General features: G+C 44.6%; 1 protein-coding gene across 1 annotated transcript in view; it reads right to left on the bottom strand.

Annotated features, from left to right (window-relative positions):
• Nucleotides 1-17085, bottom strand: part of SARM1 (sterile alpha and TIR motif containing 1) — a 154807-nt gene extending 137722 nt beyond the window's left edge. Inside the window, exon 1 of the mRNA XM_069226164.1 lies at nt 15829-17085. Within this exon, the coding sequence (XP_069082265.1) occupies nt 15829-16283 (455 nt within the window). The 5' untranslated portion in view covers nt 16284-17085. The remainder of the gene's footprint in view (nt 1-15828) is intronic.
• Between the last annotated feature and the right edge of the window lie 8491 nt (nt 17086-25576).

Here is a 25576-nt window from a genome sequence, read left to right as displayed (position 1 = left end):
TCAGAGCCCTTACTGAGCTCAGTAGCCCTTCTCAAAACAACTTAGAAGAATCACACATGGGTAACTCTATCTGGGAGATTAGTTTGGCATGATTTTAAAAGTTACTTGCACTTTTGTATTGCGTCTGTTAGAGCGCATTATTGCACGAGTCACTTTACCCATGCAGCATTTACAATCTAAGTAGGGTTTGGGGGGGCAACAAGCACACTGAGAGACACCTTCTTGGGTTAGCACTCCTGCTGCTTAAACCTCTTTATATTATGAAGATCAGGTGCGCAGCGGGCACACCGCTGACATGCCCATGTGCCCCCTTCCACACCTGAACAGGACCAGGAAACCTGGCTCCCCAGGTTGGATCTCTTATTATGCTCACAAACTTGTTGCCTTAAGGGAGGCTCCCATCAATAAATGTCCCCATTCAATTGACCTCACTGAGAGATACTTAGCCTGTAAAGAATGTGCCTTCTCCCCTCCCCACTTTTGCACTTTCAGTGGTATATCTCTCATCCTCCGGTCCCCATAGGCCAATTTTCCCAGAGCCTCCCTGAGGCTCCTGCTAATTTAGCTGTCATAAAATCACACTTGGTGGTTTTGGGAGTTTCTAATTTACACTTCGATGTTCCCACTGACATGCAAGTAATGGGATTCCTGCAAGACTTAGCAGCCATCCAAATCATTCAAAGACCTCACTAACGCAAAGGGACATTTGCTCAATCCCATTTTGTCGAACTATCCACATTTACAGGTTTCATAGCTTTTCCCATTAATTGGTCTGATCATTTCTTGATTCCCGTGCACCTTTAAACACCTGGTCTATCCAAACCCCCTGAACCTTCTGCTCGGATAGACCGCAGTTGGTCAAAACTTAGGGCCTGATTTAGGGAGTGGCAGAGGGGTTACTCCACCACAGCAGTGACAGATATCCCATTTGCCAAAATATAAATCCCCTTATATCCTGTGGGATTTATATTTTGGCAGACAGGATATCCATCACCATGTGATGGAGTATCCCCTCTGCAAAACTCTAGATCAGGCCCAGAATCTTGCCGACTGGAAGCATATATTCAAAGCGTATATTGAGTGAGACTGTACCACTTTTGGGCCCTGATCCGCATGCTGCTTACAGCATGATTTCAGAATGGCTGACTTACTCTCTTGACCAAAACAGCCCTTTGAAAACGTATGTTTCAAATAATAATTATAAGTCTGTCCCTTGGCATACCTCCCATCTACGAACACTTAACAAAATTTGTAAAACTGCAGAAAGGACATGGAGGAAGGACTATGGTGAACTCAACAAAGCCAAGTATCGTGGAATGGTCGAGACCTACCATGCAGAGATTAAACGTGCTCAAGCCACCTACTATGAAACCAGAATTAATGGGATGGCAAACTCCTCAGAGAGATGTTTAAAATCACAAAAGCACCACTAGAACCTAGGTCAAATGGCTTGGACATTGAAACTTCGAACGCTAGGTGTAATGACCTGGTGACTTTTTTTCAAAATAAAATAACTGACATCTATCGCTCCTTCCAAGACACAGGAGGAGCTTTGGACCCTGATGACCACTACAGATTCAACGAAGGTAGACTCACTGTTTTTTCAGAATTCCCTCCCATATCCTATGAAAATTTCTCTATTCTTTTCAGTCAAGTTAAATCGGGCTCCTCTTGTAATACCAAACGCCCCCACACCCAAGATTCTGTCCTTAGGTGCGGAAAATATTTGCCCTATTCATGCTCAAAATGGTTAATTTGTCCTTGAAGAGGGGAGTGGTTCCTTCGGTGTGGAAACATGCTATGGCGAAAGCTATTCTATAAAACCCAAGCTAGATCCAGCTTGTATGGCAAATTTTCAATCTATATCACTTCTCCCAGGATTAAGTAAAGTGTTAGAAAAACACATCAATAGGCACCCTACTGATTTTATTGAAACTAACATTTTTCTTCAACCCCCTCAAATCGGTTTTTGGCCCAAACATAGGCCCTCATAATGAGTTTGGACGAATTACAGGCAGTGGAAAGCACAGCGGGTGCTGATGCGCCGCCGCACCGCCACATTGCCGCAGGCTCGATTACAAGCCAGCATCAATGTTAAGGCCCTGTTCCCCCTGTGCTAGCAGGAAGAAACTCTGTTTCCACCCGCCGGCCCAGTGGGAAACTTGTAATAGGGCCAGCGGTGTTCTCGCCGCAATGGCGGTCAGGTGAAGGTACGAGTTTGGCGGGTGGGCTCTGCCACCCGCCAAACTCATTATGAGAGCCAAAAGTATTAAAGTTACTCTAAGATGTAAATTACCCAAAAGTGTGTTACATTTGTGAATCAGGCCTGCCGAATTTGGCGACACATTGTAATTTTCTGTGTTAGTTGTTTAAGAAGGAACAGGCCAGGCTTTAGACAGGTTACCCTTCCCTTGTGACAATGGTGCTGTACGTTGCCTCCTTATGTACGCTTGCAGGATGGTGCAGCTTCAGCCCAGCTGGGCTGCCAGTGACAGAAACATGCAGAAAGGGCAGTACCGCTCGGCCCAGCCTAGAAAGATGGGGGCCCAGAGGCAATGAAGCTCCAGCTAAGGTGATCACATTTTCAAAACCAGAAACCGGGACAGCAAGGTATTGTATTAATTGCCAGATGACTAGACACCTATCAAATAAATTAGAGAAAATGTATATTTAGAATGTGCTTAACCTAATACTTACTTAGTGTAATAATATATTTGTGGGATTTAAATAGCCAGGAACATTGCAGAACTGCCTACGGCAGTGTTTCTTCAGCTTTTGGCTTCCGTGGACACCCACTTAATCATTACTGTAACCCGGGGACCCCGACTGAATCCTTATTGAATTAGAGGATTCCCACTGAGCTATTAGTGGAAACCAGGAACACCAGCTTGTGCAGTTTGGATGATTTGAACAGCAAAACAATACACAAAAATACTGAAACAACCATTCATCAGGCAAAAAAATTATAAGGGATTAAACATTTTCTTTAAGTCAGAAACAAATATAAAGAAACAGAATCTTATTTTAATGGGAAGGTTGGAGCTTTTCTAAATTCAATTGTGGCCACCCATCGTCTGTATTGTAATCTGTTTGATGCGCTTTCACTGCTCTCACCAATCAATCTGAGTACACCAACTTAATTTTTACCCTCCAGCTTCAAATTCCTTTACATTTACAGAATGTTTTATTTTTTTCAATTTATATTTTGCCTCTTTATATTCACTTTATTCGTCAGTTAATATTATTTCATTTATTAAGCAGCTGCAGACCACCTGATTAGGTTTGGCAGACTCCCACGTGTCCTCGAACCACAGGCCAAGAACCGCTGGTCTCAGGAGACGAGGTCTTCTGAGAATTTGCAGCCATGGTCAACCCTACCATGAAACACCTAATGTTTTCCCTCGCCTGCCCACTCCTCATTTGAAAGGGCAGAGTGCATACTATTTACTTACTCAATAGGTTGGCAACATTTGGATCCTAGTTAAATAACTGTTATAGGGTTTACATATCTGCAGTTATAAGGTTTGCATAAATTGTTTTCTTTCTATGATTACTTTCCATAGGACTGTTGTGTAGCCATTTTAGTTATAGTTCCATACACATTATTTTAGTAAACTAGGCCGCCCGCTGTGCACTTTAACCTAGATATATTTTATTCAGCTTCATTTATTATTATAACAATAGCCACATTTGTGGTCTTGTTTTATTTCTCTCTATCTAGCTGTTCTTTGCCTAGGCCAGAACTGCATTCTTAAACAAGACATTTCTTTCACTCTGTGCTTTTCTCAAGGCTGCAGTAAAATAGGTTACCAGTAAACATGGTAGCGCTTTGTCTCTGGTATTCATAGAAACATACACATACTTATGTAGGGACATTTTCTCAGATCATCAGCTGTTTTATTATAAAAACACTTCTCTGTCCCATACACGTTAGAGGGAGATTCCAGCCAGATTACCATGACTGTATGCTGATTGCTGAATGCTTCGCTAACGCTGCTTCTGTAGGCTACAGGCCTCTTGCTCAGGTATGAGGGATGATGTCTTCCCAGGGGAACCTGAAGGGCAGAACTACAGCTTAACATGCTGTGCTCTAACATAGCCTAGGTAAGAATTATTTTAATGACTCTAGTGACAACATTGTAGCGTTATTTTTATGCTTCTCTCTCCTTGTCACAATTTTAATCCTGTCATGCTTCATCGTCCTGGTTATTGCAGTACATGCTTTATTATCTAAGATGCAGTTGCTTCACTAAAACCTTATTGAAACATATACTGCCTCTGATTGTCCATGTATATGTGAGACTAATGTAAATGAGAGAAACTCATGCGACCTGAGTGACCACGATTTCCCTGAGGAGTCATATGTGTCATGCGCTCGGCTGCCAAATCATCCCTGCTCCTGGGTGAAGATGAGGCACTGCTAGTTAGCCAGACCAAAAACCCAGATTAAGCCAACAGGTGTCACCTGTAGTGGGTTAGACTCAGTCCCCCACACCGCAGGTGATTCTTCCGCTCAAATGCAGTAGTCTCAATAGAATAATGAGCACCTACGCGACAGGACAAATCATTGACCAAAACGTTATTTTCGTTAGAGCATATCACATGGAGCGAGCACAGATCAGACAAGCCTAAACAAAAACACTGATATTAGTCCATCTTCGCTCCTGTTAATTATGAACTCCCAGAACATATACTTCAAAACAAGATATATTTTCTCTTGGTCTTAAATCAACAGTACACATTAGACACACCCAAGGAACCAGCATCTGCCAACAAGGCAACAAAGCCATATAAGCCGCAAAGCATTACCACCTCAACAACACAGAAAAATAGGGTGTATTCATACCTCGCATTTCACCAATCAAACACATTAGACTCACCTCCTGGCACACTAGCAACCTCAGCAAGGATGCACCCTACAGCACTCTATATAAACTGACAAACCTATATAGCAACCATAAGGAGAAAGTTAATTTAAATAAACAACACCCAAAGATGGCTGAAGTGGGAACTAAGAGCAGCCCTGGTAAAAGTATTATACCCAGCTTTAGCTAACATTTTAAAAGAACCCCCTCTCCCTTCACCTTTCTTTATTTCCTATGTTTGTCTCTCTGTTTCGGTCTCTCTTTCTCTATTTCCCTTTTACTCCTGTTGTGCCTGTTACCGTAAATCCCAGGGAGCTGGAGACAGAGGCAACATCCCTCGACCTTCAAAAACCAGCCTTCAATGGCTTCAGCCCCATGGAGGAATGCCTTATGGAATAAATGGCCAATCTGCCTCTGCACCCAATGATGACAAAGTTGTGTTAAAGCCAAATAATCAACTGAAGATACATCTTAACTGAAGATGCACCTCAACTAGAACACTGGGCAACTGTATACACCAGCAGAATGAAAAGTAGTTTGGTACTCACATCCATATACATGACATACTACTTAGGTTCATAACGTGATTGAGCTGGCCATCTGTTAATGAAGAGTATATTAGTCAGTTCTACCCTAACTAAAAACCATATAATATGATTGTTAGCAGGGAAATGTCATCTTCACTGTAACAGACCTGCACCCTTACCCTGAGTTTTCAACTTTACTGACATCTGGATCACTAATGCTAAGTTTGATTGCTATAGGGAAACACAAATCATGCATGGGAAACACAAACACAATCTTGCGGATTGAGATCTTATTGGGCCAGGAGGGACACCCGAAGAACTACCCCCATAGTGGTAGGAGGTTACCGCTTTCACTGGGAGTTAAGAGTTAAGCAGCACAAGAGCTGTGGTGGCAGCATACCATGTAGTGATCAGTAGGAGTGAACGAGTCCTTTTTAATCTGTGTCACTGCACTAAGGCCTACAGGCTCACTTATTTTTTAAATTTCCAGTGCTTGACTCCACATTGGTTGTATGTGAAGTGCTGCACAGCGCAGGAGTAGTGAGTCTGCGCTGAATGTATGTTTGCCTGGGAAGAGTACAGTACAAGAATAGAGCAGTGCTGTGCAGTGCAAGCATGGTGAGTGCATGTACTGGGTGTATGCATGCCTACAATGGGGTACAGTACATGAATGATGTAGTGCTGTTGAGTGTGTGCAAAGGTGTAGGGTTGTGCAGCATGCCCATGGAGAACATGTGTGCTGGGTATATAAGTGCCTGCAAGTGGCACTATGCAGAAAGGCTACAGTGCTGTGCAGTGCTCACAAATGGGATGTGTATGCTGAGTGTATGTGTGCCTGTATTGGCACAATACATGGAGGTAACAGTGCTGGACAGTCTGTGTGCTGTGTACATGCACTTGGTGTATGTGTGCCTGTGGATGTACAATACATGGAGGGCTCTGGGTCCCATTTGGGAGACCCATGGCTGCATGGGGAAGACATGAGAAGGTAGAGAATACCCCTAGACAGATTTGTGTATGTTTGCATTCCTGTGAGCTGGTGGGGGATAGAGTTCCCCCTGTACAATTCAAATTGTGCTCTTTGATTCAGTGAGAGATCACAAGTAAGGAGCCTGCACACATTTCGGGAAGGATATGGGACCAAAAAGGGGAATCATAAAGAGTAGGACTGGGAGACCAACATTAAAATTTTGATGAACATATCACTGTTGCTGACATCCAGGTATGAACTCTAGCCACTTCCATGGCATATGCTGTGGGACTATCATTTTTTTCTCTCCTGTTGTGACAAATAATTTTTCAAGAGGAAGAGAAGTATGTACTTCAAAAGAAGCAGAACCCCAATATAAAACTTCAAAGACCCAGATCCTAAATCACATTTGGTGTCTGGAAATGGACAATAAGAAGGAAAGTTTAAGACTCCAAAAATTGTCATCTGCCAAACAGCTAGACGGACTGTGTAAGGAGGGGACACTCTGTAAGACCTCTGCCTGTGACCAGGACTGGGGACAAGCCTGCAAGTCTCCCTACTAGGTGAGGGGACATCACCCAGGGAAACCAAGACCACCTGCCCTGTAGCCTAGAGCACCAGTGCTTGCCTAAGATCGTTGTGCCCTGTGAGGAAGAGGCAGATGAAGAGGATAGCGCTGGATGAAGCAGGGTCCTGTGGGAAGCCCTGTTGAGTGGACTCCCGGTTCGAGGTGTGAGAGAACACCTGCTGCACTGATCAGGCTTCTGCCCATGTGCAGAACTGAGTCTGCAACACTCTGGTATTGCTAAGAGAGGGCTGCTGAGAAGATAGCTATGGAAAGATTGCCTCACTGTAAATGCCTAAGCCTGCGCAGCAACATTGAGGTGACCCCATGTTCCAGGAGTGACCACCAGGGAAAAGAAAGCCTTGCAGAAAAAGGCCAAAGCCTTTGCAACACCATTGCAGCTACTCCGTATACCAGGAGAGGCCACTGTAGTAAAGACTGCTGTGTGGTAAGGGCCGAAGCCTTGTGTTGTAGCTGTGTGGCAACCCAGTATGCTAGGAGGGGCTGCAGGGAGTACTTTTGATGTGTTGTTCAGAGAGGAGCCTGTAAAGTTTGAGAAGTGAAGACCCGTAAGTCACCGGGAGCAACAAGGACTGTAACTGACCCATCCTTGTAGATCAAGTGAGAACGCCATGGGACCATTGCCACTCTGTTTTAGGATTAAAGACAGGCACACAGGAATCGCCCCTCCCCTTTCAGGAGCATGGAATCTTACCCTGTAGAAAGAGGGAAGGAAAACCTCTTATCGCTGCCAGACCATGACCAGAAGGGAGAGAGAGAGCCTGCGTCTACCGAGTGCAGCAGTTGAGGATGCATACAGCCAAGTTACCTGAATGGGAGTAGAAGTGCTGGTATCGCCCATGGATGGGAGGCACTCCAAGACTGCATGGGTCACGCTTGCCAGGGTACGTAAGACTTGTTTCAGGACTACCAGCCCCAAAGGGACTCACTACTGAAAACACTACGGTTCTATGACACTTTTGACATGACTTTAAGAATCAGAGTGAGATATGGCCTGGCAGTTGAGCATTCCCTGGATGTGGCCAACAGTGAATGGGAAATAAGTCCTATCGAAAAGTGAGGAAAGAGTGGGACAGAGAAATGCCATTTAAACATTAGAGCCCCAACTTCAAGGGCAAATGAGCTGTTGTTTGTGAAAGTCACATTCTTCCTTTGAATGAATAGTTAGAAACAAAATGCTTCTCAGTTCTATAGAAGTGAGTATTTGGCTGGACATTGATTTATTGGTGCTGCTGCGCTCTCTTTGAGTTGTGAGCCCATGTCCACTAATATGTATCCACACCTCAACCCTCCCACACAAATGTTTGTGTAACATAACATTTTTCGTGACAAAAACATAAGAAACAAAGATGCCAGTATCCGGAAGTTAATTTACTAGAATGTTGCTGTAAGAAAAATAGAGTCTTGTATTCCGGATAACATTCAGGGGTTTTGGATGGTAACTCTGTGGATGCGAGGGGGTAGAGACGTTAAACACATTGCCAGATATAAAGAAAGTCATAGAATAAATGTAATGTAGAAGGGAAGTAGAAAGATGCATTCGCTCTCCATTATAAAGAAAGAAAAGCCTGGAACTGCAGAGGGGAGTACTGCTGCTCTAGCACTATGACTACTGGCTATCTAGCAGGGCCTGGAAATCTAAGCGCTTGTCTGTTTAATATAATGTTTGAAGGGGTGGTGGGGTTGGTGCGTGATTGGTCGAGATAAGGATAGTGACAAGGCTTATGTCAGTTTTTACTGACTACCACTACATGCACTTAGTCTATGTGTGTTGCATGTACTTTGTGTAAAACAAACTTAGCTGGACAGCTTCACCCTAAATTTAAGGGGATCCTTGGAACTTGATTTTAGAAACATTCAAGGTGGTGGATCTCACGATGAATCAATGTAATGCTTTCGGAAGAGATGAGGTTTAATGTTATTTCTGAACTGCAGGACTTCTTCACTGAATGGACTCGTTTCACTGGCAGACCTGTGCATGAAACTCCCCTATTTTACATTTTAGAACATTGTGCGTTTTAAGGCATAGGTGATTTAGGGCCATATTTATTGAATACATTTTCCCATAGACATAGAATGGGCGTGTGAGATCGGCCGACAGCGCCCTCGCCGAGGGGTTGACAAGGCGAGTGCGATTGCAGGTTCTTCTTGACACTTGATCAGATAGGCTCCAAGGCATGTCCATCTCAGCACAATCGATGCAGGGGGGTCGTATCCTCACGCTCCTTCACAGCATCATTTGCACCTTTTTTGCAGATAACATGTACAGTTGCCCATATGATCTCATACGCATATATTCTTTATGAAAGGTGCATGGTTAAAGAGCAGCCTAACATTTTTAAATAGATATGACATTGATTGGAAATTAGGTAATTTCTATTACTTTGATTTTTTAACGTCCATCAATGTATAGCCTAAAAGGTACCTCTAATCAATTACTTTGAAACCTTTCCTACTGAATATTGTAAATTACAACCTTGTATTGCCAGACTTTGCTTCCATCGAAACGGTTACTGCTGTGAGAGACATCTCTCCTCTGCTAAGTGCCAAATGAGGGGAGGGATACAAAAACCAGGCAAATAATAAATTGATTGTATTTCTTTAGAGCTTTTGTAAGTGCGCACTGTATAGAGACTAACAGCCAGAGGGGCTCAACCCCCCGCTTTAGCAGCTACAGCGGGGGTGGGGTTCTACTCCTGCCTGCAACTCGTCAGATAAAGGCTCATAATTAACGTGAAACGCAGGGACGGTCAGTGAGTGGATGGGTGGAACTGGAATTGTGGGGTGGATGGGTGAGTGAAAGGTTGGATGGATAGATGCATGAATGAATGTGTGAAAGGATGGAAGTCAGGATGGATGAGAGAAAGGGAGGAAGGATGAATGAGTGAAATGGTGGATGGAAGAGTGAAAGGGCAAACAGATGATGGGAGGGTGGATGAATGACTGAGAGGAAGGATGGATGATGAAAGGGTAAACGGATGGAGTGAAAGGCTGGGTGGATGGACAGGTTGAAAGGATTGATGGATTAGTGAAAGGATGGATGGATAAGTACAAGGATAGATGTAAAGATGGATGCGCGAAAGAATGGCTGGATGAGTGATAGGTAGTGTAGATGGATGGCTGGATGAAAGGGTGGAAGAATGGATGATTAAAAAGGGAAATTGATGGATGGAAAAGTGAAAGGGTGGATGGATGAATAAGTGAGTGAAAGGATGGATGAGTGAAAGGGTAGATAGATTAGTGAATGGATAGATGGATGTGTGAATGGAATGATGGAAGTGTAAGTGGAAGGGTGGATGTACAGATGCATTGATGAATGTGTGAAAGGATGAGTTAAGGATGGATGAGTGGATGAATGGATGAGTAAAAGCGTAAATGGATGGATGAGTGAAAGTGTGGATGGACGATGAGAGAAAGGATGGATGGATGCATGAGTGAAAGGGTAAATGGATGGTTGGAGTGAAAGGGTAAATGAATGGATGAATGGAGTGAAAGGTTGGATGAATGGATGGAGTCAAAGGGTGGATGTGTTGGCAGAGTGAAAGGATGGATGAGTGAAAAGGAGGATGTATGGACAGAGTGAAAGGATGGATGGATGAGTGAAAGGATGGATGGATGTGCGAATGAAAGGGTAGATGGATGAATGAATGAAAGGATGGATGGATGTAAGAATGGATGAGTGAAAGGAATGATAGATGGGTGGCTGGTTGAAAGATGGATGGATGAGGGAAATGGTGGATACAAGGATGAGTGAGTGAAAGGGAGGATGGATCGATGGAAGGATGGATGGATGAATGAAAGGGTGAATGGATCAGTGAAAGCATGGATGGATGGAGGATCAGTGAGAGGATGGAGGAAGGATGAGAAAAAGGATGGCTGGATGAGTGAGTTAAAGGATTGATTGATGGGTGAAAGGATGGATGGGTGGAATGCTGGATGAATGGATGAATGTGAAAGGATGGATAATTGACTGAAAGGATTATGTAAGGATCTATGAGTGAAAGAATGGATGGGTGAGGGAAAGAGAGGGTAGATGGGTGACTGGATGAATGGGTGGACAGATGGATGAGTGAAAGGGTGAATGGATGGATGGATGAGAGAAAGGGTGAATGGATGGATGGGTGGATGGATAGGTTAAAGAGTGGATGGCTGAGTGAAAGGATAGATGGCTGAGCGAAAGGATGAATGGATGAGTGAAAGAATGGATAGTGAACGGGAGGATGGATGCATGGTTGGTTGGATGGAGTGAAAAGGTGGATGGATGAGTGAAAGGGGGAAGGATGAGCAAAAGGATGGATAATTGAAAGGATTGATGGATTAATGGATGGATGAAAGGGGGATGGATAAGTGAAAGGATGGATAACCAGTGGATGGATGGATGGATGGATATGTTTGATGGATAGGCTTGAAGAAGTATAGGTTTGGATATGGGTGGGTGAATGGATGGCCAGAATGGTGACAGAATGAATGTTGACTGTAAGACTGAATAGATGACAGAATGAACAGGTGAAAGGGTGGATATCAGTGACTGGATTGAAGAATAAAGAATTAATAGATAGATTCTTGGCAGGAAGAGACAAGCAACCTCTTCTAGCGAGGGTTGCAATTACTTGATTCGCTTGCTTGGTGCCATTAGAGCGTTGCTTCACAGTGGGGAGTATATTATTTTTCTGTCTACTCCCTTGCTAACAGGTCCCAGAGTAGAGACATTGGACATCTCTGAAGGCAAGAAAGTAAAACATCCAGTAACCAGGCCATGAAGCATAAGCATTAAAAAGGCAGGTTTACCCCTTCTTTCTGAACAGTTGGGCCTTCATTTACTAGAGTTTTGCACGAACACTCACATGATACAAGATACAAAAGATAGCCTCAATTTACTTTCCAGTTTATTGGCCAACACGTATAGAGCTAGACTATATTGCGTTGAGTGAATACCCGCGCAATCTTTGGTTAGTGCTGGTTTGGATTAGATCAAATAGCGAGGTGAAGGAAACTCTACACATGGACACAATTTCTAATTTGTAAAACAGTAACTGCCAGGACCCAGTTTTTTCTCAGAAGTCTGTGGCTGACACTGCTGACTGTCAGGGTTGCCGAATACCAAGACTGTCTAGTTCTTATTCTGTCTCACTGCTTCCTCGTTCACTTATGTACACCCCCTAACCCTTTTTTATCTATCTTGCAGTTTCTTTTGACCCCTGCTTTCTACTCCAGCACTGTTTTCCCATCTTTCTCTTACTCCTTCTTTCCCTTGTTTCTGCTTTTCTATCTCTAGCTCTTGTTCAAATTTTTGTGATGAAAACGAATCCCCAGAACTCAAAAATAGCTGCAGAAGGGCAACACTGGCTTAAATAAAGCGCTTCGTGGACCATGCTACTGGCAGTGCATATGCACAAAAGCTGCACTTCATTCACAAATCCCAACATAGCAGAAACAGTGAGGGGGTTGTTGTGTTGTTTGTAGAGTACATGTTTGCCATTAGTTTGGTTAATTATGTTTAATTTGCTGGTTGTTCGCCACAACATACATGCCAACAGACCCACTTCAGGCATGAGACTGACTTTTTTTTTAGGCATCTCCTGCCTAAAATCTCCCTCACTTCCATATGTCAGTTTGAAAAATCAGTTCCCGAGATTTTTTTATTCAAAATATCCCTCTTACCTAGTTCAAAATGTTAGCATGTGTACCACAATGTTGAAAGGATGTGCACAGTAGTTCAAGCCGCACTACTTTTGGACTTGGCTCAGACTGCTAGCATGGCTAGTTCAGAAGAAGAGATGGGATAATGTCTATAGCGCCTATGCCCAGTAACTTAAAAGACAAGGTACAAGCAACTCAACTTGGCTAACCTGGTACATTCTACTTTTTATTTAGTCTGGAGGAGTGGTGCACAATACTCCTTTGGGCGGATGGCACAGGGAGGTTACAATAGCAACTATAGTTCCTGTCCTGTTGGTTTCAAGTCTGTTCCCAGACACAAGCAAGTAGTCCAGGTCACTGGTAATTATCTTACATGCAGCAACTAGGCGGAGAAGGCAGCGCAAAAGCAGTGTTTCATTTGTGCAGAAAATGAACAAGTGCCAGTCCTCAAAGACTTTCTAAGGATAGTGACACTGGTGTTGCCCACTGTCAGCACTTCTTACTGCCAACACTAGTGACACGACCTTAATTCCATTCATGTATCTCACCTACTTACTATGCAAGCCAGATTTCTTTGTATAGTGCCACATTACTCCCTAACTAGATAGGTAGTGTACCAATACATACAATGCGTTTTGACATGTTTTCCAACATGTAGCATTCCATATTTATGAAGAGATGCACTGATCTAGATTCGCTCCATGCTAGGCATGAGTAGGTTCGTTTTTCTTTGCAGTCTGATATTTGAATATCTACATTTATAATGGAAACAAACTACAAGTATCATAGTTTACTGAAAAACACAAAAAGACTACATAGGTTACTAGTCAGCCATTAGACACACTAATAGTCCCAATTCATTTTGATGGGATTTTAAATATAAATCCAGATAATGTCAATACCAGACCTACCAGCCAATGCAATATCACAGAATAGCTCAACAGGAGGCACGCAATAATTAGAGCGCTGCTCAATTTCAATAGGAGATGGGCATGTGAAGCTTTCTGCTTGGGTCAGTGTCAAGGCCTGGGAGGCGCTTTGTGTGCCATTCTTCAAACAATCATTGGCAATGCCAAAAGATCTGACTTATAACTGAAAGTGCCTCTTCAACCAGTGGTAAGTTTAGACACTCAATAACCCATTATACATTCATTCTGTCACTCATCCTTGTAGCCATCCATCCATCCACCCACTGTCTCATTCTTGCATTCATGCACTTATCCATTCATAATAAAACATACAAACTCAACTAACATATGGAACATAAATTAAAAGAATACAAGTGAACAAAAGAAAACTTACTACCACCTGAACATATGCTTGCAACACAAACAAAATCGAACATAGCAGTTGTGGTAATCTTGCAATGGTATTTTACCATTTCAAAAGTCTGACGCTCAAACATAGTAGTCACGTTTAGAAGCAACTTGTTGGCCGTCTTGGAGCAGTAAAAACAACGATACACTATGTACAGAATCATTCCAAGATGGCTTCTCTGTAAACATTGCACTGGGCTGCCATCTTTGAATGCTAAAAGAGTTTAGTGTATACCTGCTCCGCTCCGGCAAGAGCCCTGCATTAACCCCTAAGGAAGGAGTTGACACCAGACCCCAAAATAAAGAGAAAAGACTCAGCAACAAACTCCAGAGTAAAAGACTGGGTCCAGAGGCATCATCTCCAGAGCAAGGAGACACAGCCCTGATCCAACCAAAGAATAAAGAGGCAGAGCCTAGATACTTCAACCCAGAGCAAGGAAACAGAGGCCTCATTGAATAAACCCCAGAAAAAAGAAACGGAGCCCAGACATATCAACCTTGGAGCAAGAACCCCTAGTTTTGACCAAATCCGAGAACAAATGGCTAGTGTAGAGACGCTGGCTCTGTATTGTTCTGGGGTTTGTGTTTCGGAAACACATCAACCCCAGACCAAGAAGACAGAGCTTTGATCTAAATGCAGAACAAGGAGGCAGAGCCCAGACACATCAAACTTACAGCAAGGAATCTTAGCCCTGATCCAACCTCAGAACATATAACAAGAGCAGTCAAGGACCTGATACAGTATCCCCACACAAAGGGATCCCTAAACCAATCAAGACCAATGAGCCGGATAACTGATGCATCAACCCTAGAACAAAGAGTCAGAGCTCCCATCCAAATTCAGAATATTCAGCCAAAGCCCAGATACATCAACTCCATAGCGAGGAGTCAGTAGCAATGAGCAGGAGCCCTGCATCAACCCTAAAGTAAAGGGGTGAAGCCCGATCGAAGCCCAAAACAAAAATACCTGATCCTGTATTATCCCCAGAGTACAACCATTGGGTCTAGAGGCATCAACCCCAGAGTAAGGAGATGGAGCCTTGACCCAACGCCAGCACAGACAAAGCCCAGGCACATCAATATTGGAGTAAGAAGAACTAGCCCTGATCCAACCCCAAAACATAGGGCGAGAGCAGAGACATATTAATCCGAGAGCAAGAAGACAGAGCCCTTATCCAACCAACCCCAGAACAAAGAGACAAAACATTGACACAGTACCCTGCGACATGAGGCCAGATCCAACCAAGAACAATCAGCCAAATACCGAATACATCAACTCCAGAACAAGGAAACAGAGCTTTGACACATCAGCCTTGGAGTAACGAGCTCTAGCTCTGAGCCAACCGCACAAGACCAGAGACACATCAATTTCAGAGAACAGAGCCCTCTTTCAACCAATCCAAGAACAAACAGCCAAAGCACTGACACAGGAACCCCACTGCACGGAATCAGAAGCAAGAAGCCCTGACCAACCCCGGAACAATGAGCCAGATACAGGCAAAACAAAGCTCTTGTCCAAGAAATATCTAACTAAAGCCCGGAATCATCTACCCCAACACAAGAAACAAGGGCCCGAATCCAGAACCAGAACAAAAAGGCGGGCCTCGGTATCAGTTCCATGGTGGAGAGACTGCCCCTTTCTATATGACCAGAGAACAGTCAAAGCCCACTTTCACAAGTATACAGAAAATAATTGGTGCTCGAGGCCCTGAACAAAGAACAAGCCATAAAGAAGCAATCCTCAGCAGATCATAACTAAAAACTGTTCGCTGATGGCAAAAGAAACCATGCCTTGACTGCTTTGACCACAAATACTGTGCTATTTTAAGCAAGCGCACTGTGTCTGTCAGCATTTCCTGTATGCCTGAGCAGGCGCTGGTGCGCAGAGCACACAAGGTCTTGGAGCGGCGCTGGGCCGCCTCACCTGTTTTCTGCCACCAGAATCTGCTCCACAAGTTGAGATGCCTTGTACTTGATCTCCAGCTCGTCCGACTGAAGCAACTTCAAGAGGAGGTCCAGGGCTCCCTCTAGGCGGATGGCATCGCAGAGCTCCTGTGCCACCTCTCTGCCCAGCCGTGGCATGACCCACGCCTCTTCCACCAGCTGGAAGATCTCCGAGATTCCCTTTTGAATATTCTTCGAATCCACTGCCTGCTTCAGGGTGGAGATGACCATGTGCAGCTCGGGCAGGATGCGGTTCAAGGCCATCTGAACATCAGCGTTTGAACCAGGGGACACGTCTCGGCCAAGTGTCCCCGAGCCATTATCCTGCCACCAGCACATGTGGGCCATGTACCCCGGCACTGACAGCCGATCCCCTTCCGACATCGTGAAATACCTGCAGAGTTTGTAAGCCGACACGAGGAGGGTGAGCACCATGTGCCCAGCTACAGGAGCATCTCAGGCTCAGCAGCTCCGGAAGACACCGGGCCCTCGGCGGCAGCTGCTCTCGCGCAGCACTACTCCGAAGGGGAAGCGGTGAGTAAACCGCAGAGCAGAGGGTGGGACCAGCACACCGGAGGCCCCTGACTGTTCCTCTACTTCCTATAAGCCAGCAGTGTGGTTCAGGGTAGGTGGGGCACGATAAGGAGCAGTGGGTCTGGTAACAGGAGTAATATAAGCAAATATGGGGTTGGAGGAAGCAGAGGTTGATGCTGCAAAGGGGTCATATAAAGGTCACAATAGCGAGTGATTGGGGGTAAGGAAGGATGGGAAAATTATAGGTAACTATGAGACAAGATAAGTGTGAGCACGACTTTGACTGGGCAATAGGATTAGGACATCTACCAATAACTTTAAACAATGTCCAAATTTAGATATTAAAGGGGTGATTGGCTCAAATAGAATTATAAATAGGGCAAGGGGTGGAGATAACCGGCTACTGCGAGAGGGTAAGATGGTGATATAGTGAAGAGGCAATGTGAAAGCATGGGCGCTCTCTTCCTTAGTATATGTTCACATCCAACGTTTTCGGTGCCTCTCCTCTTGTAACTGGTCCGGATCCTCTTTGTGTGCTTCCCTGAGTCCCGTACGTGATGTACTGCCCACGTCCACTCCTGTCGCAGATGCTAGTCCCGGTCCAACTGTGCCCAGCTTCCGGGCAATCAATGTGTTTTGTTCCGCTCTCACTTGCTTCCTTTCTTTCTCTAGTCCTGTCTCGCTCCACCTGTCACTGGCGCCTGCGCTAACCATCCTCCTCGCATCCTAAGCCGCAGGGTGACGACACCTCCCACGGGTCGAGCTGTCTCCACAGCAACAGCATCAGCCAGTGATGGCGAAGCAGTGATGTCACGCGAGAGGACCGAGACCTACCAAGTCTGTATAGAAAAAGGTGGAGCGGGCCATACCAAAACGAGCACATAGATATATCAATCCAAGTGGAGCGCAAGCGTGCTCGTGTGGAAAGAGAGAATACCCATATAAGAGCACCCCACATCGTAGCTCTTAAGCTATACACCGTTCTTTACTGGAATTACCATATGGCCCCTGGAACTCAACTTCTCCAGTATTTGGTTATCATTTTACAAAACATTTTCAGGCGGTAATGCAATTGGTAGACCAGGTTTAGATATTGGCGAACGGGTTACTCTGTCACAACGGTAACGCATGTCCCGTCAGCCAAAATATAAATCCTATAAGGACGTAATGGGATATATATTTCGACGGACTGAATATCCGTCACTGTTGTGATGGAATAACTCGTTCGCCAACATTTACATCAGGCCCTTAGTCTGAACAGGACTTACTATAACTTCAGTAATGCTCTGATTTGGTATTTGAAAACCCTGGTCTTAAACAAAAAGTCCTGCTCATGATCAAACTGCTAAAATGTGGTGCAAATTGCACACCCACAAATTTATCAATGCGCAGAGTTCGCAATGGTGCATCATTTGGGCGCAGTTACTACTCATGCATTGGAATGGGGAATAACACTCTGGTAGAGCACGCATTTCTTCATTTCAGCATTTTCAAACAGTACATACGCGCTATCTGCTCCTGGATTTTGTTCAATGCTTTGCTTGCCATATAGTACGAAGGCAAACACCTGCGATTTATAATTCTGGTTTAGACGCCAACAACAGATTGCCTACAACACTGAGCTGTAGTCTGATCGTGTTAACGTCTCACGATGACGTGGAAAATGGGTCTCTAGCTCTTCACTGTCTCCAGAGTCGGCCTTTGCCAGGATAGCTCCCTGGAGGGAAATTGATTTGGCGCCTTAGCTGCTGCAGGGGCAGAGGGGCCTTCTTAAATGTCCACACCCAGTCCGTGGCTCATTACACCAGAGCAGAGTCTAGCCTCTGAACACAGACATCTCAGCTTCTGCCCCTTCTCACCTGTATCATTAGAGCTTAGCTCCGTCAGGTGATGCCAAGTTGTATGTTGGGGGTTGTTTGTGTGAGGTAGCAGGGAGGGAGATGGGACAACAAGAAAGGGCATTGTTGGCCAGCGGCATGTTAATGATTAAAATCACTGAATCACTGATGCCAAGTGACTGAGATGCTGCTCTTTGTTGGACCTTAGTGCAGACAGCTTCGTTCGCCGCTCTAATGACTGACTCTTCAGGCCTAGAACCCCAGGCCAAAGGCCAGCCTTCGCTGCCTCATCACTTCCTCTTCACTGTACCTCAGTGGCAGCACCCTAATGACTGTCCCACCAATAGCCCCATGACCGGGGAATGCCAATCAGTACCAACATTCTTGTACCATTTCTTCCCCAATCAATAATGGATCACTGACCTTCTTCGCCTTCTTTCACAATTCCTGCACCCCGGTCTTTATTCATTTACTGTCTTAGTGTTACCATATCACTGAAATTCTGTCAATGTCACATCATGGCACATCACTCCCACACCAGCATTGCTGCCTTCACTTCTCAATCAGTCCCCTCATCATTGCCCCCTGCATGGTCCTTGTCACTGACCTTCCATCTCTGTCCTTATTCTACTGCCCCAAATTTATCACTTACCATCATTGTCTTCAGCAGCCCCATCACTGCCCTTCTCATTGCCTTTATCGTTACTCTCCCCTCACTTTTCCATATGCTGCCTTTATCTTTATGTTGAGGCGTTCTCTTAGCCAGCCTCACTTTTCCATGTGCTGCCTTTATGTTTTTGGCCAGTTGTCCCCTTAGCCAACCTCCCCCAAGATAATGTATCCAAGACTGACTCTAACTGCACTACTCCTGACTCACCTTACCTAACCCTGCTGCTGCTAGCTTCAACACCTATCTCCTCACTTTGAGCCTCATTATGAGCCACTGCTGTGGCGGTCCAACCTCCACATAAAGACCCTGGCAGTGAGACCACCAGGGTTCTGCCAGCACCCCCGGGATCCATGATCTCCATGGCCTGGTGGTGAAGGAGATCGTAATCCACCAGGGCAGCGCTGCATGTGGCGCTGCCCTGTGGATTACGACCGCGTTCTCCGCCAGCCTTTTCATGGCAGTTTCACCACCATGAAAACACTGGCAGAGAACAGAAGAAGGGGGCCGCAGTGGGGGCCCTGCACTGTCCATGCATCTGGTATGGACAGTGTAGGGGTCCCCGCTGCCCAGCACCGTCACATTGTTTACTATCTGCTGTGCAGACAGTGAACATTGCGAGGGTGCTGGTGCACCATGGGGGCTACAGCAATTACAAGTCGGAGACAATGCTGTAGCCTGTTTCCCGCTAGGCCTGCCGGCCTAACGGGAAACTCCTAATAGGTTCGGTGTGAAAATGAGGGCCATAATCTGTATTTAATATGTGTCTTTTATAACAACAGAAACAAGCAAATATCCTTTTCTTTTGACACGCCTCCTTGTGAACTTGAACACCGTTTGGCAATGTCTGCTATATAAAATTGCAAAAATAAATATCTTTGCATCCATTAACCACCTCATAAATGGTACTCTTCACTGGCCCCAAGTCAGATACCTTACTGACGTTCCCAACCACTGCCCCTGCATCTGCCATGCTAACTGAGTCCTACTTACAAAACTTAAGCAATAAACCATTGTCCCAAGGATGCGATCTAATTGCTTCCCCGTCACTGCACCCCTTCACTTATCTACATAACACCCCAATCAATGAACTGCAGCAACCTCTGTCTCCCCACTGCCCATTTTGGGATGTAGAGTCAGTCCTGCCAGAGACCTTTGTGTGCTCTCCCAGACCCACCCACCATCCTTTGCAATACAAATAAACACATAGATCTTATGCTATCGGTATTTATTATACTCTAAACTGGTACAGAATATATGTAGAAAATCAGTAGCAAAGATCACAGTTATCTTTGCAGTAGCAAATGCCTTTGATCCCCCTTCTCTCCAAATGTACAGATGTATGAGGAGGTTCCCTTCATCATAATGACGTTGTGGGATCAGTACCCTATGGATTTGAAATAGGAATGCCCTCATGTAACAGGCTGGTAGCCTAATATTCAGTGTCTGGACAAAATATTAATGTAAAAATGTCTGGAGGAAGAAATATCAGAAAATAAATTCTGTGACACACAAATATCACGAGGCATGAATATCATTGACAAGAATATCATTTTTTGAGGTAAGTAATATCGTTTTCAATAATATCAATGTTTTTAATATTGTTTTTATATGGTGGTTAAAATCTTTTTTCAAAATATTTCGATGTATTTTAGATGATGTACTATTTTTATGCGTTACTACTGTTTATATAAGGGTTGTTTTTTAAAATATAGCTTGCAATTTTAAGAGATTTGTATTTTTATATTTAATTTCTTATAGTAATTTATAGTGTTGTAGCAGGTTGTTGGGTTTATAGGGAGATAGGGTGAAAAGTTAGTTAATTCATAATAATTATGAATTATTTAATACATTTTTATGACTGGTATTATGTGAAGTATGCAAGATTAATTTTAGTGATGTGTTATTTACGGGTTGTGAGGTTTGTAGGGGCATAGGGTGGGAAGCTAACTAAGTCATTTTTTCCCCTCCAAAATCCAACACTTTTTGTCCTGTTGCAGAGACTGGAGTGGGATTAGTATATTAGACCCTCCAAAGTCCAACACTTTCCCTACTGTTGCGCTGGCTGGAGTGGGAACAGTAAATATTACCCCTCCAAAGTCCAACACTTTCCCTACTGTTGCACTGACTGGAGTGGGAATAGTAAATTTCACCTCTCCGAAATCCAATGCTTTCTCTACTGTTGCACAAACTGGAATGGGAATAGTATATTTTACTCATCCAAAGACCACTACTTTCTCCCCTGATATGCTGTTTGGAATGGGAATAGTAAACTATACCCCTCTGAAATCCAATGCTTCCTGTACCTTTACGCTGTTGGAGTACGAATAGTATTTTACTCCACTGAAGTCCAATGCTTTCCCTATCGTTGCCCTGTTTGAAGTGAGAATAGTAAATTTAACCACTCTGAAGTTCAGCACTTTCACCACAGTTGTGCTGTTTGGAGTGGGAATAGTGATTCTCACCCACTTCAAAATCCAGTGCTTTCTCTATAGTTTCACATACTGGAGTGTGAATTGTACATTTAACCCCTCCAAAGTCAAACAATTTCCCCATTGTTGCCCTGTTTGGAGTGGAAATAGTACATTTCCCCCCCTCCAAAATCCAACACTTTCTGTCCTATTGCCGAGACTGGAGTGGGAATAGTACACTAGACCCCTCCCCCCCAAAGTCCAACACTTTCCTTACTGTAGCACTGATAGGCGTGGGAACAGTAAATACTACCCCTCCAACGTCCAACACTTTCCCTACTGTTGCACTGACTGAAGTGAGAATAATACATTTCACCCCCTCCCCCAAAATCCAATGCTTTTTCTGTTGCACAGGATGGAGTGGGAATAATACATTTCACTCATCCAAAGACCAATACCTTCTCTTCTGATGTGCTGTTTGGAATGGGAGCAGTAAATTATACCCCCTCTGAAATCCAATGTTTCCTGTACCCTTACCTTGTTGAAGTACTAATAGTATTTTACTCCTCTAAAGTCCAATGCTTTCCTTACCGTTGCCCTGTTTGAAGTGAGAATAGTAAATTTATCCACTCTGAAGTTCAGCACTTTTCCTACTGTTTTATTGTTTGAAGTGGTAAAATGGACATCAACTGGGGGATGCGAGGGGTCGCAGTTGTGTCTCCTGGCTTACCCCTTGCGACCCTTGGCACTGCATTTTCAACCCTTAGACTCCGAGGTGGCAAAATCAGTGCCAGAAACACAGGAGCAGCTCGTCCTAATGAACTTCAGTTGGGGGGCTGCAATCTCCTTGTATTTTGCCAATTTTCTTTACACTAAAAGTGAATAAAATCATAATATTCACTATTAGTAAAAATGGAGCACAATTAGCTGGAATATTACCCTCCCTAGCAGTTGAGGTGAGTAAGAAAAGCTTTTAAATGTATGTTGCATGCATGCGTGCAGGTCAGAGTTTGTTTATGTGAGAGAATGTGTGTATACATGACTGTGTGAGTATGTGTAAGCAGGTGCGTGTGAGTGAATGTAAAGGTTAAATGGCATGTGATGGCCCTTCGGCTACCCCTGGTGTTTTGATGAATTGATGTTCATGAGTCATAGTAGTAAATTTTACACCTCTGAATCCCAACACTTTCCCTACTGTTGCATAAACTAGAGTGGGAATAGTATATTTAATATTTTTAGTCTTTTAGGCGCTTATGTACAAGCCCAATGCACCTCCGGAGCATCACTTTTTGTGATGCACTGGTGGCGCATAGTGCAGGCCTATATCTGCCAGGACATGCAAAGCCACATTGTGTGGCTTTTCATGGCCTTGTAGGTATGGTGTAAGGCAACTTAGCCCAAGTCACATTGTTGCCTTGCACTACATCAGAGAGGCGTTCCATGGGCATTGCGGTGGGTTTCCCCACACAATACCCATGAGTCTTGATCCATTCCAAGATTTACAAGAATTTGTAAACCTGGGAATACGTCAAAATCTTTCATCTCCCTGAGGGAGGTGCAGCAAAGAAAAATGTATTTGTTTCTACTCGTATTTTTCTCTTCCTGTGTGCTGCTTTTTGCAGCACAAATAGAAAGAGGCAAAAGCCTCCATGGATTTTTTCTGCACAGAGTGCACATGGTGCAAGAGTGCCTGTGTCGGCGCAAGTTAGCCCATTGTGCACCAGTGCAGGGGGAGAGGACAGATATGCACTGTCTCTTGTAGATACAGCAAATTTCTGCCATTTCCCTGAGGCGCAGTGCAGTGCAGCCAAGTCACTTGCTGCGCTTCCCTGCACCACAGAGCTTGTAAATGAGCCCTTTAGTTTATAGCAGGTGTCTCCAACGAGGCAAGCTACTAGTAGCTCCCCACCAAAGTAACTCACAGCCTTGAGTTCATTTTTAAATAAGCACAGGGTCATATTTTCCTTTTAAAGTTAAGGGAATGCTGTGCTTATTTTACATTATTTTCAGGCTGCAGGCAGCAGGCCCTGATAATGAGCAGTGCTGGAGTCAGACTTATGACTAAGGGCACAGAGGTGGGGAACTGAAGCACTGAGTCATTTAACTCTTAAAAAAGTCCTTGTCAACTCATTATTGGAGAACAAAATCATGTTCCTGAATGGTTTTAAATGGGACAAAATTTAAATGAAAAGTTACCTTAACTTCTTCCATGCGGAGGATGGCTGGGAGCCGTCCCCTGCTGCAGTGCTGGTGTGCACTGGACAGCTCCCACCTGTCCTTGCACACAAGCCAGGAAATCTCTCTGGTGTGGGCACCAGAGGGTTTCCCTGCTGCAAAAAAAAGAGCCTCAGGAGGTGGGGAACAATTTCCCCACCTCCCAATTCTGTTTTTTTGTTTTCAGGTAAATAATGATCAGTATGAGCATGTTGACATCATTTCTCTGAATGCGAAAGTGAAATGAGCCGACAGGAGAGGTATCACTGGAAAAGGGAGAATCTCCCTTTTCCAATGGTACCCCTCCCAAGTGATCTCTCCGGGGGGGTCTCCCAAGGAAGGTGATCCCCAAGCAGGGATCCACTCCACTAGACACCAGGGAGAGGCCCCTTGGGCAAAGGCTTTTGCTCCCCCTATATTTTTTTGGCACAATTAATCTGCCCCTCCTGGGGGACATATGGGGACAATAGCCCCCAATCCGCCCCCTGGGTGGGGGGGGGGCAAAAGGCCTATTAGGCACAAGGGATAATTATTTTTTGGTTTAAGAAAGAAGAAAGTGTGTGGGCTTCCCAGAATAGGCACGGCAATGCCCCCACCCCCCAAAATAATAGGCACAGTCTTTCTGCTCCCCCTGGGGGGCAGATGGGGTTTTTACCCTCAATCTTCCTCCCCCCAGAGGGGCGGCAGAAAGCCCTCTAGATTCCAGGGTTTTTCTTTTAATAAAAGTGGGGTGGGGATGTTAGAAATGGGGTCTCTGGTTAGCAGTCAGTTTTCACTCTGTCCAAGCAGGGACCCTCACTCTAGTCAGGGCAATGGAGATACACACTTAAGATAACCCCTGCTGACCTCCTTGGTAGCTTGGCACAAGCAGTCAGGCTTATCCCAAAGGCAATGTGTAAAGTATTTGTATCAACACACAGTAATACAGTGAAAACACTACAAAATGGACACCACACCTGTTTAGAAAAATAGGCAATATTTATCTAAATCAAACAAGACAATGTAAATGTTGTTTTTACACAAAGTACCTGGCTTTCATAAAAAATAAAGCTGCACGGGTAAGTGTGGGTCAGAAAAGTCAGAGATACGTCGATTCCTTACTCGCAAGTTAGGCCCTGCATTGTTTCTTCTCCGGTCGGGTAGGCAATGCTTCGTTTTTCTCTCCCTAAGAGAGTGATGCACTGATTTCCAGACAGGGCAGCTTGGATCCACGCAGGTTCATGATGACATTCAACTACTTATACCCCATACTGCTATTGAGGTAGGCAAACTTCAAAGGAAAGTCTCTGTTCACAATATCCTGCCTTGCCCAGGCCTGGCTCCAGCCTCACACCAGGGGATTGCATGCTGCATTGTGTGAGGGCAGGCACAGCCCATTCAGGTGCAAGTGACCACTCCTCCCTCCACTCTTGCCCAGATGGCCCATCAGGAAATGCAGGCTTCACCGCAGCTCCCTTTGTGTCACAGTCTAGAGGGGATTCACAAACAGCCCAACTTTCAGTCTGACCCAGACAGGGAATACACCAGCAGGCGGTGTCACAGAATGGTTAAACAAGAAAATGCCTACTTTCTAAAAGTGGCATTTTCAAACTGACAATTTAAAGCTAACTTTACCAAAAGTTGTATTTTTAAATTGTGAGTTCAGAGACCCCAAACTCCAAATCTCTATCTGCTCGCAAAGGGAAACTGCACTTTAAATGTATTTAAAGGCAGCCCCCAGGTTAACCTGTGAGAGGGATAGTCCTTGCAACAGTGAAAACCGAACTTGCCAGTAAATCACTGTTAGGACATGTAAAACACATTAGTACATATCCTACCTTTAACATACATGCACCCTGCACATGTAGCTACTTAGGGCCTACCTTAGGGGTGCCCTACATGTATAAAAAGAGAATGTTTGAGATTGGCAAGTGGGTACACTTGCCAGGTCGAATTGGCAGTTGAAAACTGCACACACAGACAGTGCAGTGCCAGGTCTGACCAAAGTTTATAGGGCTAATTATGTGGGTGGCACAATGAGTGCTGCAAACCCACTAGTATCATTGGATTTTCAGGCCATGGGCA

The sequence above is a fragment of the Pleurodeles waltl genome, chromosome 3_1 (assembly GCF_031143425.1).
Source record: "Pleurodeles waltl isolate 20211129_DDA chromosome 3_1, aPleWal1.hap1.20221129, whole genome shotgun sequence".
NCBI lineage: Eukaryota > Metazoa > Chordata > Amphibia > Caudata > Salamandridae > Pleurodeles > Pleurodeles waltl.
This window is presented reverse-complemented; position numbering and strand designations above follow the sequence as displayed.